The following is a 14,394-nucleotide window of genomic DNA, read 5'->3' on the forward strand; positions in this document are numbered from 1 at the left end:
AGCAAAACAAAACCTAGCAAGGTTGTGAGAATCAACATTTGTGCTCCTAGTTTCAAACATGAAATCAAAATGAATAAAACAAGACTGCCCAGTGATAAGCTCCTGATCTATAGCTCCTGTTTCTCCCTTCGCCTTCTTATATCTGACATGGCATTCAAGCAATCCGAGACAACCGACAGCTTCTGAATTGACAATCCCTATCGGAGGTGCCTTCCATACCGGGTGTTGGACTTGTTGAGTTTCTCCTCTTCTCACTTTTCCTGATATCATTAGCCGGCAAAGAATGTAAAGCCAGCCGCCAAAACTATATTGTTGGCAATCTACTGTACATTGCTTGTTGATGAATTTGGCCTTATTATCTGCTCCCTCTTTTAAAATACAAGGTGTATTGATTTGTTTAAAAATCAAATGTTTTTATGCTTGCCCAAGTTTGTATTAAAATATAGTATAATCTACAAAACTAAATATAAAATATAAATAAAATTGTTATTATCTACAATGATAATTTTCCTCTATAAACTTGGTCAAAATTCAAGAAGTTGGACTTTAGAACTCAACATCAGCCCACTGAATTTAAGTACACACAAAGCGCAGTACTTGTGGCAAGCTGCTATTTGCAATGTGTAAAAACACGAGCACACTGTAATACTTCATACACATGAGTCTTTGAATACACACTTGACAATTCCATTTCCCTTCGATCCTTGGCAGCACATTTTAAGAAATACATCGCTTTTTGAGAGGGACAAATATAATCAGCCAGATTAGAACGAATTGCAGTTGAAAATGACAAAAACTACTCAAAACTGGGATGCTCAGAGACAAGAATCAGGAGCGATTAGCCTGGTAAAAATCGCCAGCGCCAAGGAAAACATGCTTCCCTAGCAGCAGATCAATTGGGGGATAGCCTTCGATGCACTTGACCGTAATCTGCAAGAACAAAGTCAAAACATATAATAAGAGTCAAAGGATACACATCATGAACATCGTTACAGCGCTGTAGATTCCCTACCTTGCCATTTCCAGTCTGGAATTCGTTCTTCAATCTGGAAATGGACCTTGACAGCAAATACACTCTCAACGCCTCAACGTGGTTACTGTTGCCTGTTCCATTCAAAGTCACACATACATCATTCACATGATTTCTCGGACAATGCATGGCTGCTTTGGAACTGCCCCCTTGAAAAGAAACAGGGGTATTTAATTACCTGAGGCGTAGGAAAGGAGATCAGCTGCGAGCACAGGCATGCATCTTGCAATGTAGATGACAAATGACATGTCATGTACAGTATGAGACTCCTCGCAGATGACAACCTGCAAACCCCACAATGACATTGCAATGGAAAGCGTTACAGCCATTTCAAATTACTACAGCACCATGGTGCTTACTATTTTCAGCAAGCCAGTTTGTACGATGTATACAAAATAAATGATAACCAATGACAATGTAAACCGACTACATGATAGGATCAAAAACGTAACAGCACAAACACGGCCCAGCTGCTTATGCTCTCAATGTTGGTCAACAATCCAACCTCTGGTCAACTTTGGTGTTTATTATGATGTGAAACCAAATTTTTAATTAGTCCAATTACCAGAGTCTGCTAAAGAAGAAAGTATATACCTCCAGTGTACAGTAAACTATTGAGATACTTCAACAAAAAAAACTATGAGTAAACGTATTAAAAATTTTAAGTGGTTTACTAGGATGTGCAATTTAAATTGATCTGATGATGACTGATATAGGTTTTAAAGGTTGAAAATCCAAGCTCACCATATCTGATGTTGCCGCTGCCTTTGGAACTAGTGAATTACCAAGCACGTCCCTAATATACTGATCCTGCACACAATAATAATAATAGCTTTCGTAAAAAAAATGTTCCAGACTCTGAAACAAGAAACTTTATCTGAAACAATTCAACAGACCTGTGACTGCAAAATTTGTTCAAGTGTATTGCTGTTCTTGTCTACAGACTCATAGTACACATCAATTAAGTCTGTAGGTTCAAGCTGAGCAGTCTTCCGTAATTTCTGGATTCTGTTTACAACCTGAAAAGGGTTGCTCATGAATTAGGAGACCAGACTGTTGACTGTTCATCAAAACAAAACTAGTGAATTTCCAGCATGATGTGTGTCAGACAAAATTATTGAATTTTCAGGCATCGAGAAAATGAACCTATGTGATAGCAGACACAAACGTCTATTGTAAATTAACCAAAGACCAACACAATCTGTGTGAAACACAAACCCAAGAGCACCAATCCTATACAAAGGAGAAAAAAAGACTACCTCTCGAGCCACCCCAGCTTCGATCAATGATTGATCGGCTCTGAGATCCAAAATGACCAACACATCACCTATAAAACAAGATATTGATGTTATCCATAATAACAAAACTATTAGAATGAAGTGACATATTTATGGCGTACCATCTCCCGCGGCATCAATTTCCTTCTCTGATACATCCACAGGACGCTTGAACTGTCGGACCACCTAATAAAGATACAAAGTTAAGCAGGTAAATTTCAAAGACATGGTGAAAAGCGATGCAGTGGGTTCAGCGCCAAAACTAAACTTTAACTTCATGAAGGGTCATGACTCATGAGCTTATGATAATTAGGAAGGAACGCCATGTATTATCCAGGCATTCAAGTAATTAGGAATCTTATTTCACATCTTACTGAATACAAAAATCAACTAACACAAGTTTGAGGAAAATTTAACTACACAATATCACAGATGTATCTTCTTGAGATAAACTGAAACTTTTCAATTCCCATATCTGCTAGGAATAAATCACGTCTTAAAAATGATGACCAGAGACTGAAGCATGTAATATTACCTTAATATCGTCTAGCGTCAGGCAATGACCAAGGAACGAAATCTTTCCGCTTTGCTCAAAGGATAAGATTTGCTCCTGGGTCATTTTCTTCACTTCATTTGATACTTTGCCCATGTCCTTTCCTAGTCTTTTACCTAGCACACTGAGAAAACAAAAGGTACTGAGCAATGCGTAAAAATGGCAACAATTCTCGTGCATTTAGGAATACATACCTAAAATTGGGTTCTGCCCGCAGAGAAGCATACTTCATGGGATCATTACATGGAGTCACAGTCTTAACATTCATCTCCTCCATGACATACTACACAGTAGAAAGTATATTGTTTCAGCACTAAACACTAACACTGAGCAAAGAAAGACTACACGTAATGAAAACTAAGCAAGTATTTAAGGCAGTTACATAATTTCAGAACAAAAAAGATTACAGGTATATCTCTGAGTTTTGGCTTTATGAACAAACCTCTTTCAGTTTTCCAGTGATGTCTTCAAGAAATTCACTGTCAGGGTGAACAACCACCATCTCCCTGAGATTTTAAATTGGTTAAGCAACGATAGTATGATGCCAAACAGAACATGTTTTTTAGAATACATGTTGAATAATAAACTGAATTGCAACTTGGACCATCTGATATTGACACATACACTATTCTTCGAGTTGCTATATAACTGTACCAATGCTATGACAACTACCACAGGTATTCTTCGGCTTGGAAATACAAGGGAATTCAAAAAATACAACTAAAACTCAACATGCTATGACAACTACCACATCCAAAAAGAATACAGACTTGTATTGTTGAGAAGACGAAAAGCTAATACCAAAATATGCACACAAGGAAAAAAAATCCTTGAAATTATCTTTTATCATTACATTGCAGCAATCTGCAGGAAAATACAGATGGCATAATACAATGACAACAACCTAACCTAAATGTCCCTACATAAAAACAGTTACAGAAAATTAAATCATGCAAATGGAGTCAAGACCTACTTCAGTGGCGTTTTGAGAGCTTTGCTGTGCCGTTCCCGAATATTGCGCGCAAGATCAATGATGGTCATCATCCTAGTTACACTTCGCTCAACACGCTCATCTCTCTGATCATGTGGGGAAACAAACAGAAAATGAGCTTAAGTAACATATAAGAAAACAAAGTACTTTCCCCATTTCTAGTTATAGGGCATATTTTGGTAGAGCACATAGAATAAGAACCCTCCAAAGTACGCACGGCAGAGGGCAGAAGTACCCCAGTACCCTTTAATTACGATATGAGCTGTGCATGCAATGAATAGAGCTTGGGACATTTCAGTGTGCAAATGAGAGAGAGAGAGAGAGAGAGAGAGGGAGAGATGACGAGAGAGTTGTTGAGACATCTATGCATGTTGTAGGACAGTGAGAGAGAGAGCATTAGAGGGTGATGTGGGTAAATAAAGCTTTATAGCTTCTTTGGTCCTTGTGTTCACCTTATATAGTGAAAAATATAGAAGGAAACTATGTGCAGCGTAAAAAGAGTTGGAAAGAGTGAAGACTGTTTGGTGAGAAAATTTTACCTCCCCAGTTGTGGAAGGGAAACTGCAAAAATGAATGCTCTGCTCTGATTTACTTGACGCTTTCCGCAGATTTTGGTAAAGAACTTCAGTAAAGAAGGGCGTAAATGGAGCCATCGCCACACAAGTTGTTACAAGTGCCTACATAATTCATGGTTAAGATGCCTTAGAGAACCGTAGAGAAAAACAACAAAAGGTGCATTTTGCATTAGCAGTAATCAGCAGGAACAAAATCATCAGAACACCATCTGCAGACTAGTCAGTAGAACACCTTAAGAGGTTTTAATATATGAATACGGCACTGAAGGATTAAAATTCCACCACTGCGTCAACAATTTGCAATAGTCTATCAAAAAACAGTCCAAACTGTATATTGCTAGATATTTACTTACATGGTAGAGAGTTGAAAGAGAAATTTTGCAGTCTTCTTCTCCAGTACGTCCTTTTAACCGTTTGCGGTTGAAGCGCACATATATATTGGTAAGATTGTCAATGTATTTTACCAAATATGGCACAACCTGAAGGGATAAACTAGCTATCAAATTTGGCCATAGCATGGGAAGATGAAAACATGACCAAGTAAAATATCCAGAAAAAACTACCGTGTAAAGCCGATATGCATCCATCTCCTGATGAACAAAGCTAACCAGACTTTCAGTTGCAGAATGTATCCAGTGATCTAATACATTGGATGACTTCCGAAGTGAAGCTTGATCAATTGGAGAAAATGCTGTCAAACCCTCAACTTCAAGCCTCTTTGCATTTTGGACAAGAAATCTATAAGCATTATACCATGGGAGGAAGACATCTTTCACCTGACAAAATCAAAATATGTTAAGCGAGAAAATGTACTCTTCATAAAGAAACCATATAACTGGAGGATACGATAATTGACATAATCTACATGCAGACCAGTAGCCTGAACATATATTAATATAATGGAGCCTAACATGTTGAAAAGACACTTACAACACCAAAAACACCAATCCTTTTAAATCGTAGAGACTCCGCACGTACAACTGGAGAATTCACCAAATACAGTCTTAAAGCATCCTGCAAAAAGGAAATAACTCAGACAAATTACACAATCACAAGCCTTGAGAGCTCCAAATGCATGTAGGTTCAGACAAAACAGTGATACTGTACACACTAAAGCATCAGTTATATAAGTGAAAACTGAGCAGCAACCATGGACTTTCAAATAGACACCACTTACCGCTCCGTATTCATCAATGACTTCCATAGGTGAAGGGTAATTCTGTTTACTCTTGCTCATTTTCTTCCCATCCTCTGCCAAAACAAGACCATTGCATATAAGATTCTTAAAAGCAGGCTTCCCAAATAATGCCGTTGATAACACCATCAAAGTATAAAACCTGCAGGATGAAGTCAAAACATGAATGAGGTGAGATGGTAACATGAATGAGTAGCACATGAAGAAAAATATACTACTCAATTAATTTGAGACTTACCCTTATAAGTGCATATTTAAAGTAACATATTAATATGCATTTTAGACCAATGGAAATGAAGTTTCTGCCATTAATAAGTATAAGGAACTGTGTACTCATTCATTTTGCCCATCAAAACCTCAAAAAGAAAAGGTAGTGACAAGTGACAACTGTAAGAGCACGGCAGTATTTGATAAGTGAAGCCAGATTATTGTTACAAATTCACCAAGTACAACATGAAATAACAAGTACTGAATTTTTCCCCCAAAAAAAAAGGATGCCAAAAGGCGATTGACCAAAGAGGAAAAAAAAGGGTATCCTAGATGATGCCAATAGACATAATTCATGTTGATCTTACAGTTACAGTCTTATTTTTGGAATAACAGCTCTCTCTTCTGCGCAGAATATCAGGATTTTAAGCCAAGTATTGTAAAGAACTAGCCACGATATTTAGCTCTTTTTTTGTGGTGCTGCGTATTTTGTTAGTTTGGGGGCCTAGGTATTGCTATGCTGTGCATATTTTGGGCTGGTCTTGAAATTTTATCTTTGCCAAATTAATCTGAATATTCCATGTTGTTTTGATGCCAAACAAGATTTTGATCACATGAGTGGTGAACGTAAGGACTGGAATGAATAGCAAAGGCCCTTAAAAATCGTATTCATTGGCAAGAACATGGTAACAATAACTGTAAATCAAAGATTCTGAAGGGAGTAGCGAACCATCCACGTGTTTGGTCCAAGCCCTCAGCCACAAAGTTGCCAGGGAAATTCTTCTCAAATAGTTCACGATTCTCAAATGGATAATGAATGTAGGCATATGGCATGGACCCACTCTCAAACCAGCAGTCAAAAACCTGAAGACATCACAACCGTTGCTGAATGAGAACCAGTAAATATGAATACATTGATATGCAGTCCCAAACATTCACACATATATGACAGTTGACAAGTAAACTCATAATCTTGGAATGAATAAGCAGCAATAGAAAATAATCTTAAGAAATGCAATAGAATATTTAGCAACAATAATAAAATAAAATCTGTAAAATGTGTGGGGTTCTCACATAGACATTCCAAAGATATTACTTAATCAAGTCTAAGAAGGCAATTCCATTACTTGACTGACATATACGATTTATTTTCAAACCCATATTATAGATTACAGAAATATTAATTAGCATCTAGATGACCTTAAATCTACTATCCATGATCCACCTTTGTCGCATTCCCTTTTCCCTACAAATCCAGCCTCCCTTATACTTCCTCCTAAGCCTCTATTTCTTAATTATATTAGTAAGGACGGAGTTCGACGAAGTTTCTACTGAAACAGATAGAACAAAGTAGGAGTACAACATAAATGTATACGATCAGAAGGTAGGAAAAAGGTACCATGCGTCAATATAAAAGAATATGTACTGGACAAGTGAGGGTAAGGCATCTAATTGTGGGTCGAAATGAACTTACATCCTCAACGCGCTTGAGAACCCCAAACTCTGGTCCTCTGCTAGAAGGAATTGTAATATCATCAACATGGTGGCGGTGAAGATCATTAACCTGAGCACACACAAAAATAAGAATGCTTCCAGGAAGTTCGCTATTGTTTCAATTTTTCAATTAAAATAGAATGAAATCAAAAGAATATTATATCCAGCCACAAATAGCACAAACAAATATTTGAAATCAATTAAAATAGAATGAAATCTATCTTGCACAGTAGAGATATTAACCTTGACGCCAGATAATCTTTCAAGTTTCTCAATGGAATCCATAACTACAATTTCTTCACCATCTTGGCTGATCCACACTGGAAGTGGAGTACCCCAGAATCTACTTCTGCTAACAGCCCAGTCCCTAGCACCTTCTAGCCAGTTATGGAATCTCTTTTCCTGCACACATTCATTGTTAGCAAAGAATTATTGGTCAAACATACTGTACCACATCATCTTTCACCTTTCATAACTATTAGCATGACCTTTCAACCAAATTGGCCTCTCCAAGCAGTTTCATAAAAAGGGCAGCCCGGTGCATGTAGCTCCCGCTTGCGCAGGGTCGGGGAAGGGTCCGACCACTTTGGGTCTATAGTACGCAGCCTTTCCCTACATTTCTGTAAGAGGCTGTTTCCAGGACTTGAACCCGTGACCTCATGGTCACAAGGCAGCAGCTTTACCACTGCGCCAAGGCTCCCCTTCTCCAAGCAGTTTCATAACATTCAACTAAATTGTATACAAATATTTAGTGCAAATACTGGAAACAGGGACTGGCATCAAACTCTTGACACTTTTTTAGTGCAACCAAATGACATAAATTTCAGAAGTCACATCACTTCCAAAATTTTAGTTCAAACTCTTGACACTGGAAACAGGGTAGGGAATAGAAATTGTTATAGCGACAATGCGTACATTGATGGAACAACCAAGAGAGCTGCAGGTACATATCCAAATGAATAAGGATATTTAAGCAAATTGGTGGAAAGTGTCAGATTTAGCGGTCATTCCATATGTATGTTAGTATACATGATCAAGTGGCTAAGAAGGGTACATCCATACGACGTCTCCGTAACCTGACAGCACTGTCACAGCTAGAAATGGTAACACACCTTGACATAATCTGGAACCCAGTAGGTCTCCTTGTTGCATTCTAGTAACTGATCCCTGATCTTTTCAACCTTGATAAACCTACAGAAAATCTCTATCAAACCTATACTCAATAAATATAAGTAATGCAATTGGGAAACTGTGATGGACGTAAAAGCGGAGGAACACAGCTAACAAAAGGTGAACACAGAAGATTCAACAGAAAGCATATCATGTAATGATGAAGTCAGATTTCATAAAGGGATTGCTCCATGTGGTAAGAAGAACGTAAAAATGGATTCAGGTATCAGGTGTACTTTAGAATTAGGAAAGACAAAGCCTTAGTTGCTAACTCAAAAGCAGGCAAAACAATGAATGTGCGCATTGTGGAATTCACATATAGAGGGAAATAAATTTAGTCAGATCACAATCAAATTTATTCACATCTCACGGAAGAAACTTAAAAAAACAACCGATGATTTGTAGCAAATATAGGCTCATATATACACACATTTGAGGTGAGTTCCCCTATAACAATCTGAATTCTAAGACAAAATAAAAGAATGTCCCGCCCCAAATAGCATGTGTTTCTTGTGGTGTGTTAGCTCATGTACAACAGAAGTTATCGCCAGTCAGCACATAGACAAAATAATTTGCACAGTAGTAATAGAAGATGTTTACCAGCTTGGAACAGCCCGGTAAATAAGAGGAGTGCCCGAGCGCCAACAATACGGATAAGAGTGCTCAATGCTCCCTTTGCTAACAAGTCTTCCTTTATCCTGTTCATGTAGATTATCAATTCTAGGGCCAATATAAACTATCCAACTTATGCAATAAACTTTACTGAGGTGCCTTCAAAACAATGCACAGTATTAATCTAAAATAACAAGACAAAATATGTTGACAAAGTAAAGCACGCTCATGCCTGCGGTCTACAGCGTACACTACCATAGGTTGAGATGCTCATGCTATGCACCTGATTTCCTTTTGCTTGGATCTCTTGGAAGGTTATCCCAATGAGAAATATGATAATACATCAAGAAGTATGCACAAGCTTATAAGATTGTAAAATACTACTGTCCAAAACTTTATAATGATTATTAATGTCTTGTGCAACTAGATTAGAACCCAACTCCAAAATCTGTATGGTAGTTACCAGTAATGCTGAGCAAGCAACTAAATGCACATGTGTTATTAACAGCTAAGATGCCATTGAACACTAGAAAAACAACTTACCTTAACAGCATTGATGATATCCTTGTCAGCCTCTTTGACATGTCGCCCTTTGAACTGAGATATCTTCTCAATGAAGTGACCATCATCATCAACAGCGACAACAAGTCCACTAGCCTGGACGGAAGCAGACAACATCAGACAGAAAACAAAGAACATTCAAGCAAGTCCTGATCGCAATAGATTAGATGTGAAAGATGCATGCAACTTTGATTGCTTTTGGTTAAAAAAGCAACACATGACATTGCAATCTAGAAAACTACATTGATCAAACAAATAGTACAAGCGTTAAAAGGCAGCCCCTTGAAAAGTTCGTTAACTAGGCATAACAGGCTGCAAAACTACATGGTAGAAGGCATGCAATAAACAGTGGGGGCACAGCATAGAAGAATAAGATAGATGAATCAGATAACACTATTAAATGCTTGGGAGAACACATAACAATGTTCTTCAAGACAAACTATGGACATTGAGAAATATTGCATTATTATACACTACCCAATAATTTTGGCATACAAAACAAGTACTCCATCCGTTCACTATTATAAGATGTTTTGGATAATTTAATATGGACTACATACGGACTGAAATGAATGAACAAACACACTAAGAAGTGTCGATATATATCCGATTCAGAAAAAAGTTAGAACGCCTCATAATAAATAGTGAACGGACGGAGCAGTTCACATGGTCTACTATTTTCTCTCAGCCCCCAAGGCCTTAGCAACACAGCATGTTAATTACAAAATACTCAAATAATATCAGAGAACTATTCCAACCTCAATAATTCCAGCACTAAGGCAAACGCGATGATCATCTTCACCAAATGCAGGAGCACAATGGACAACACCGGTTCCACTATCATCAGTCACATAGTTATCGGCAATCACCCTAAAGGCAGTGTCTTGAAGCTCCAAGAAAAAATCAAACAGAGGAGTGTATCTGCGACAAGAGAAAACCACAGTAAAGACATAGAAAATCTCTAGAAAGGCTATGAAATTCTTGATAGGTGACAATAGAACGGGAATTTGTCGACCAGTTGCAAAATTCCTAATAGACTGAACGTTAAACACAATGTATCTGTGGACTAGTCAACCAAACCCATATATCAAAAAGAAGAAATTTCTAAAGATTAAACTTGAAAATCCAAAAATAAAGTGGTGTGGATTGTTTAGCTCTGCCAAATATTAGCACTGAAGTCTGACAGGAACAACATGTGACTACCTAAGGAACATTGTTAAGTATTATCTCCATTCCGAATTATAAGATGTTTTGGATATTTCAATATGGACTACTACGGACTGAAATGAGTGAACAAACACACTAAAACGCGTCTATATACATCCGATTCAGAAAAAAGTTAGAACATCTTATAATTTAGAACGGAGGTAGTAGTTACGAATACCTCCAGGTATAAAAAGCGATAATGTAAAAGTACTTTCCTTATATTACTGATAAACAAATCCCATGGCTAAGACAGAAATAGAAGATAACTCACTTTAGGCCTACTAGGCTTGAGCCAGGAATCTTCGCCAATAATTCATATGATTCAGTATCCAAACCACCCTGGACAGCTTCAGCATTGCTTCCCTTAGAAGGTGCTTGTTTCTTTCCAGAAGCTTTGGCTTTAACTGGCAACTGCCCGAGCCTACTTTCTGCAACGATGTATACTGTTCCATTTGACTTGTCCTTAACCTGGCAACACAGTATGCATCCTCAAAACAGAAACAAAAAGCATAGCGCAAGTAGAGAAGAGCCTCAAAAACAGAACTCTCTTGTGCACAATGACTTAAAAGTGATCTGCATGCATGGTCACATGGAGCAAAATAGACAGGCGGTATGACAAATATGCCTTTCATTTGCAGCAAACTAGATACAGTTATCACAAAAGGAGATTAATTATATCAATATCACTGTTACAACATAACTCAATTAAGAAGAGTTAAATAGCCTTTGTGTACGAACATTAGGAAAATGTGCAATTGGCATTGCTGGAAGGTATATGCTTCTCAACAATGGTACTGTGATACATGAGGCATTAGCAAGAATTGGCAAGGAGAATTTTGTTTTTGGAAGTTGCGGCAATATCCAGGTATCCACTATATAAAGACACTAATAGCATGCATTGCACATGCAAGAGCATTGCAGAGACAGAGAACAAGGCATAGTAATTTAAGAATAAGATAAAGTGAATACTTGTAATCTACCATACATTACATAATATGAAAGCAGCTGATTCATCAAAAAAAAATGAAAGCAGCTGATTGACAAGCTCATGTTAGCCTTGCATTATGCCGTACTTTAGATAAACATCCAAGGTTAATAGCTTGAGGTTGTTTGAGTTAGAAAATTTCTCGGTATCTTCAGTTTTTCGTTGCATTTTCTAATTTGTTTTCGGTACAGCTCTGCTCCTTGCAACGAGGTTTTCAAGTGTGGACTACTGTTAACAGTCAGGAAACTCAACAACAGTCGGTAGCATTACAAATATGAACAAAAAATACCCAGAAAAACAGAGGAGTGCTAACCTTGGCATACACAAGATTGGCATTGACACACAATGCTAGGTTGCTTGGGAGTGTCCAAGGTGTTGTAGTCCATGCAACGAGAGCTGCATTGTCCGCATCACCAACAACAGGGAAAGACACCATCACTGCTGGGTCTGGGACGGTCTATGACATGATTAAAGAGATGGTTACTACAAGCTGCAACAACAGACTAGGAGTATGAGCTAAACCAGGAACAAAGTTGATCAATTACTCACCCTATAGTCCAGGCCTGCCTCGAAGTTTGATAGTGCAGTTTTGCAACCTGTGCTGTAAGGCATCACCTGGAACAAGAACAAGAGTTCAGGACGATTTGAATTTCAAGGGATTCCTTACAACCAATTAAGGAAGAAAAGGCTATAATCACCAACACTATGTGTGCCTTCCATTTTTCTTCTTTTGGAAAGAATAGGGAGGCAAGTTCTACAGAAACAACACTTGCTTCCCATAAGAGGGAATTTCAACGCAACAAATACATTCGAATCAATGCACAATTTAATTTGTTAGTGGCAAGTGGCAACCCCGCCCCAAAGGCCACAAACACACACAACCCCCAACTCACCAGTCATCAGAACAGGAACAGCATTAGCTGTGAAATAAGAAGCAGCTTTTGTCCACCATTTCTAGACATTGGCTACTTAATCTTCTTACTGACACATAACAGAGATTGCAATGTCATTCATAACAGTTGACGGTTGCAGTGTGATTCCAATTTCAGACATAGATATCCCCAAATTGAAAGCAAATCAGACAATTAGATGCGGTTGCACAGTTCTGAACATAAGAAATTTCCATTTCCATGGAGCGTAAGCTTGTCCATACCACGCTCTAGAAGTCTGGACTCGGAATTAGGCAAAGGAAGCACAGATTCAGTGAGCGAGGCTCTACCTTGAAGCCCTTGTAGACGAGGTCCTTGTCCCAGAGCTGGCCGAAGACCCACCAGACGGTCTCCATGAAGTTGATGTCCATGGTCTTGTAGTCGGCCTTGAAGTCGATCCACCGGCCGGTGCGCGTGACGACGGCCTCCCACTCGGCGACGTACTTGGTGACGATGCCGCGGCAGGTCTCGTTGTACTTGGCGATGCCGAGGTCGAGCACCTGCTGGCGGTTGGTGATGCCGAGGAGCTTGTCGATCTCGAACTCGACGGGGAGGCCGTGGCAGTCCCACCCGAAGCGCCGCATCACGTGCCGCCCCCGCATCGACTGGTGCCGGGTCACCACGTCCTTGATGGTGCCGGCGAGGATGTGGCCGTAGTGCGGGAGGCCGGTCGCGAAGGGGGGGCCGTCGTAGAAGATGAACTCCTCCCCGCCCTCCGTGCGGCGGAGCTGCTCGTGGAAGGCGTCGAGCTTGGACCACAGCTCGAGGACGCGCTGCTCCTCCAACGGGAAGGAGAAGTCCTTCCCCTCGCACACGTCCTCCATGGCGGCGGCGGCGGCGGCCTCCGCGCCGGCGGGGAGTGCGGGGGCGGGGGCGGGGGCGGGGGCGGGCGGGGCTAGGGTTTGGGGGCGACGCGGCGGTGGTGGTGGCGGCGGCGGGAGGGAGGGAGGGGGAGATGGGGGACGCTTTGGAGTTGGGACGGAGAGGGGGAGAAGGGTTTAGGGGTGGGGTTCACGTGCCGCGCGCGTGCCTCCTGCCGTCGTCCGTCGTCCGTCCCGGGGAACTTTTCAATTCGGTCCCTCGTTCGGGAGGAGTGGAGTGCAAGTCACGGAACATTTTTGTAGTGCTACCGTGCATACTACCATTCCTTCATCTCTCACGAAAAAATTAACGGTTTTTACCGTGCGATTAAGGAAAGTGACCACAGGCTTTGAGTTAGTATTGGATCCGGCTTCTCTGCTCCCTTCTCATGCTTCCATCCGTGCTCTCACTTCATCATACGGCTGTTTTATTTTCCTTTTTCCTTCCTAATCTAATTATCCCCCTGATTTTAATGGGGTGGTCCCGGGCCTTATTTTGTTCCAATCAAATCAAGCCAGTACGCAGGAGCACGGATGGGCGGATGGGCGCAGGCAAGTCTCATCCGTTAGTATTTGTTTAGATGACTTTCTTGATTTTCCTCTTTGTTTATGTTCGCAATCGAATTTCAGTTCCAATTCAACTTGGGCATGGAGCTTGACACCCAAGTAACCGCCGCCGTAGTGCCAACGATAATACTATAGTTGTGCTATGGTATTGTCTTCTAGCCCGTCCTTGCATCCCTGCCAAT

At 40.0% G+C, this 14,394-nt stretch overlaps 1 protein-coding gene across 1 annotated transcript; it reads right to left on the reverse strand.

Moving 5' to 3' along the window:
- Nucleotides 1-597: 597 nt before the first annotated feature.
- On the reverse strand, nucleotides 598-13,677 carry LOC123155529 (isoleucine--tRNA ligase, cytoplasmic). The gene is made up of 27 exons (XM_044573689.1): nucleotides 13,076-13,677; nucleotides 12,406-12,471; nucleotides 12,170-12,313; nucleotides 11,143-11,339; nucleotides 10,424-10,586; nucleotides 9,648-9,761; nucleotides 9,093-9,190; nucleotides 8,435-8,513; nucleotides 7,566-7,724; nucleotides 7,303-7,392; nucleotides 6,559-6,692; nucleotides 5,604-5,763; nucleotides 5,357-5,440; nucleotides 4,990-5,202; nucleotides 4,780-4,905; nucleotides 4,391-4,528; nucleotides 3,834-3,937; nucleotides 3,303-3,366; nucleotides 3,055-3,143; nucleotides 2,843-2,984; nucleotides 2,430-2,493; nucleotides 2,290-2,357; nucleotides 1,927-2,049; nucleotides 1,775-1,840; nucleotides 1,209-1,314; nucleotides 1,013-1,104; nucleotides 598-930 (listed from the first exon to the last, which is right to left on the reverse strand). The coding sequence occupies exons 1-27, from the start codon at nucleotides 13,607-13,609 to the stop codon at nucleotides 829-831; spliced, it is 3,519 nt and encodes a 1,172-aa protein (XP_044429624.1). The 5' UTR covers nucleotides 13,610-13,677; the 3' UTR covers nucleotides 598-828.
- Between the last annotated feature and the right edge of the window lie 717 nt (nucleotides 13,678-14,394).

This window comes from Triticum aestivum, chromosome 7B (assembly GCF_018294505.1).
Source record: "Triticum aestivum cultivar Chinese Spring chromosome 7B, IWGSC CS RefSeq v2.1, whole genome shotgun sequence".
Taxonomy (NCBI): domain Eukaryota; kingdom Viridiplantae; phylum Streptophyta; class Magnoliopsida; order Poales; family Poaceae; genus Triticum; species Triticum aestivum.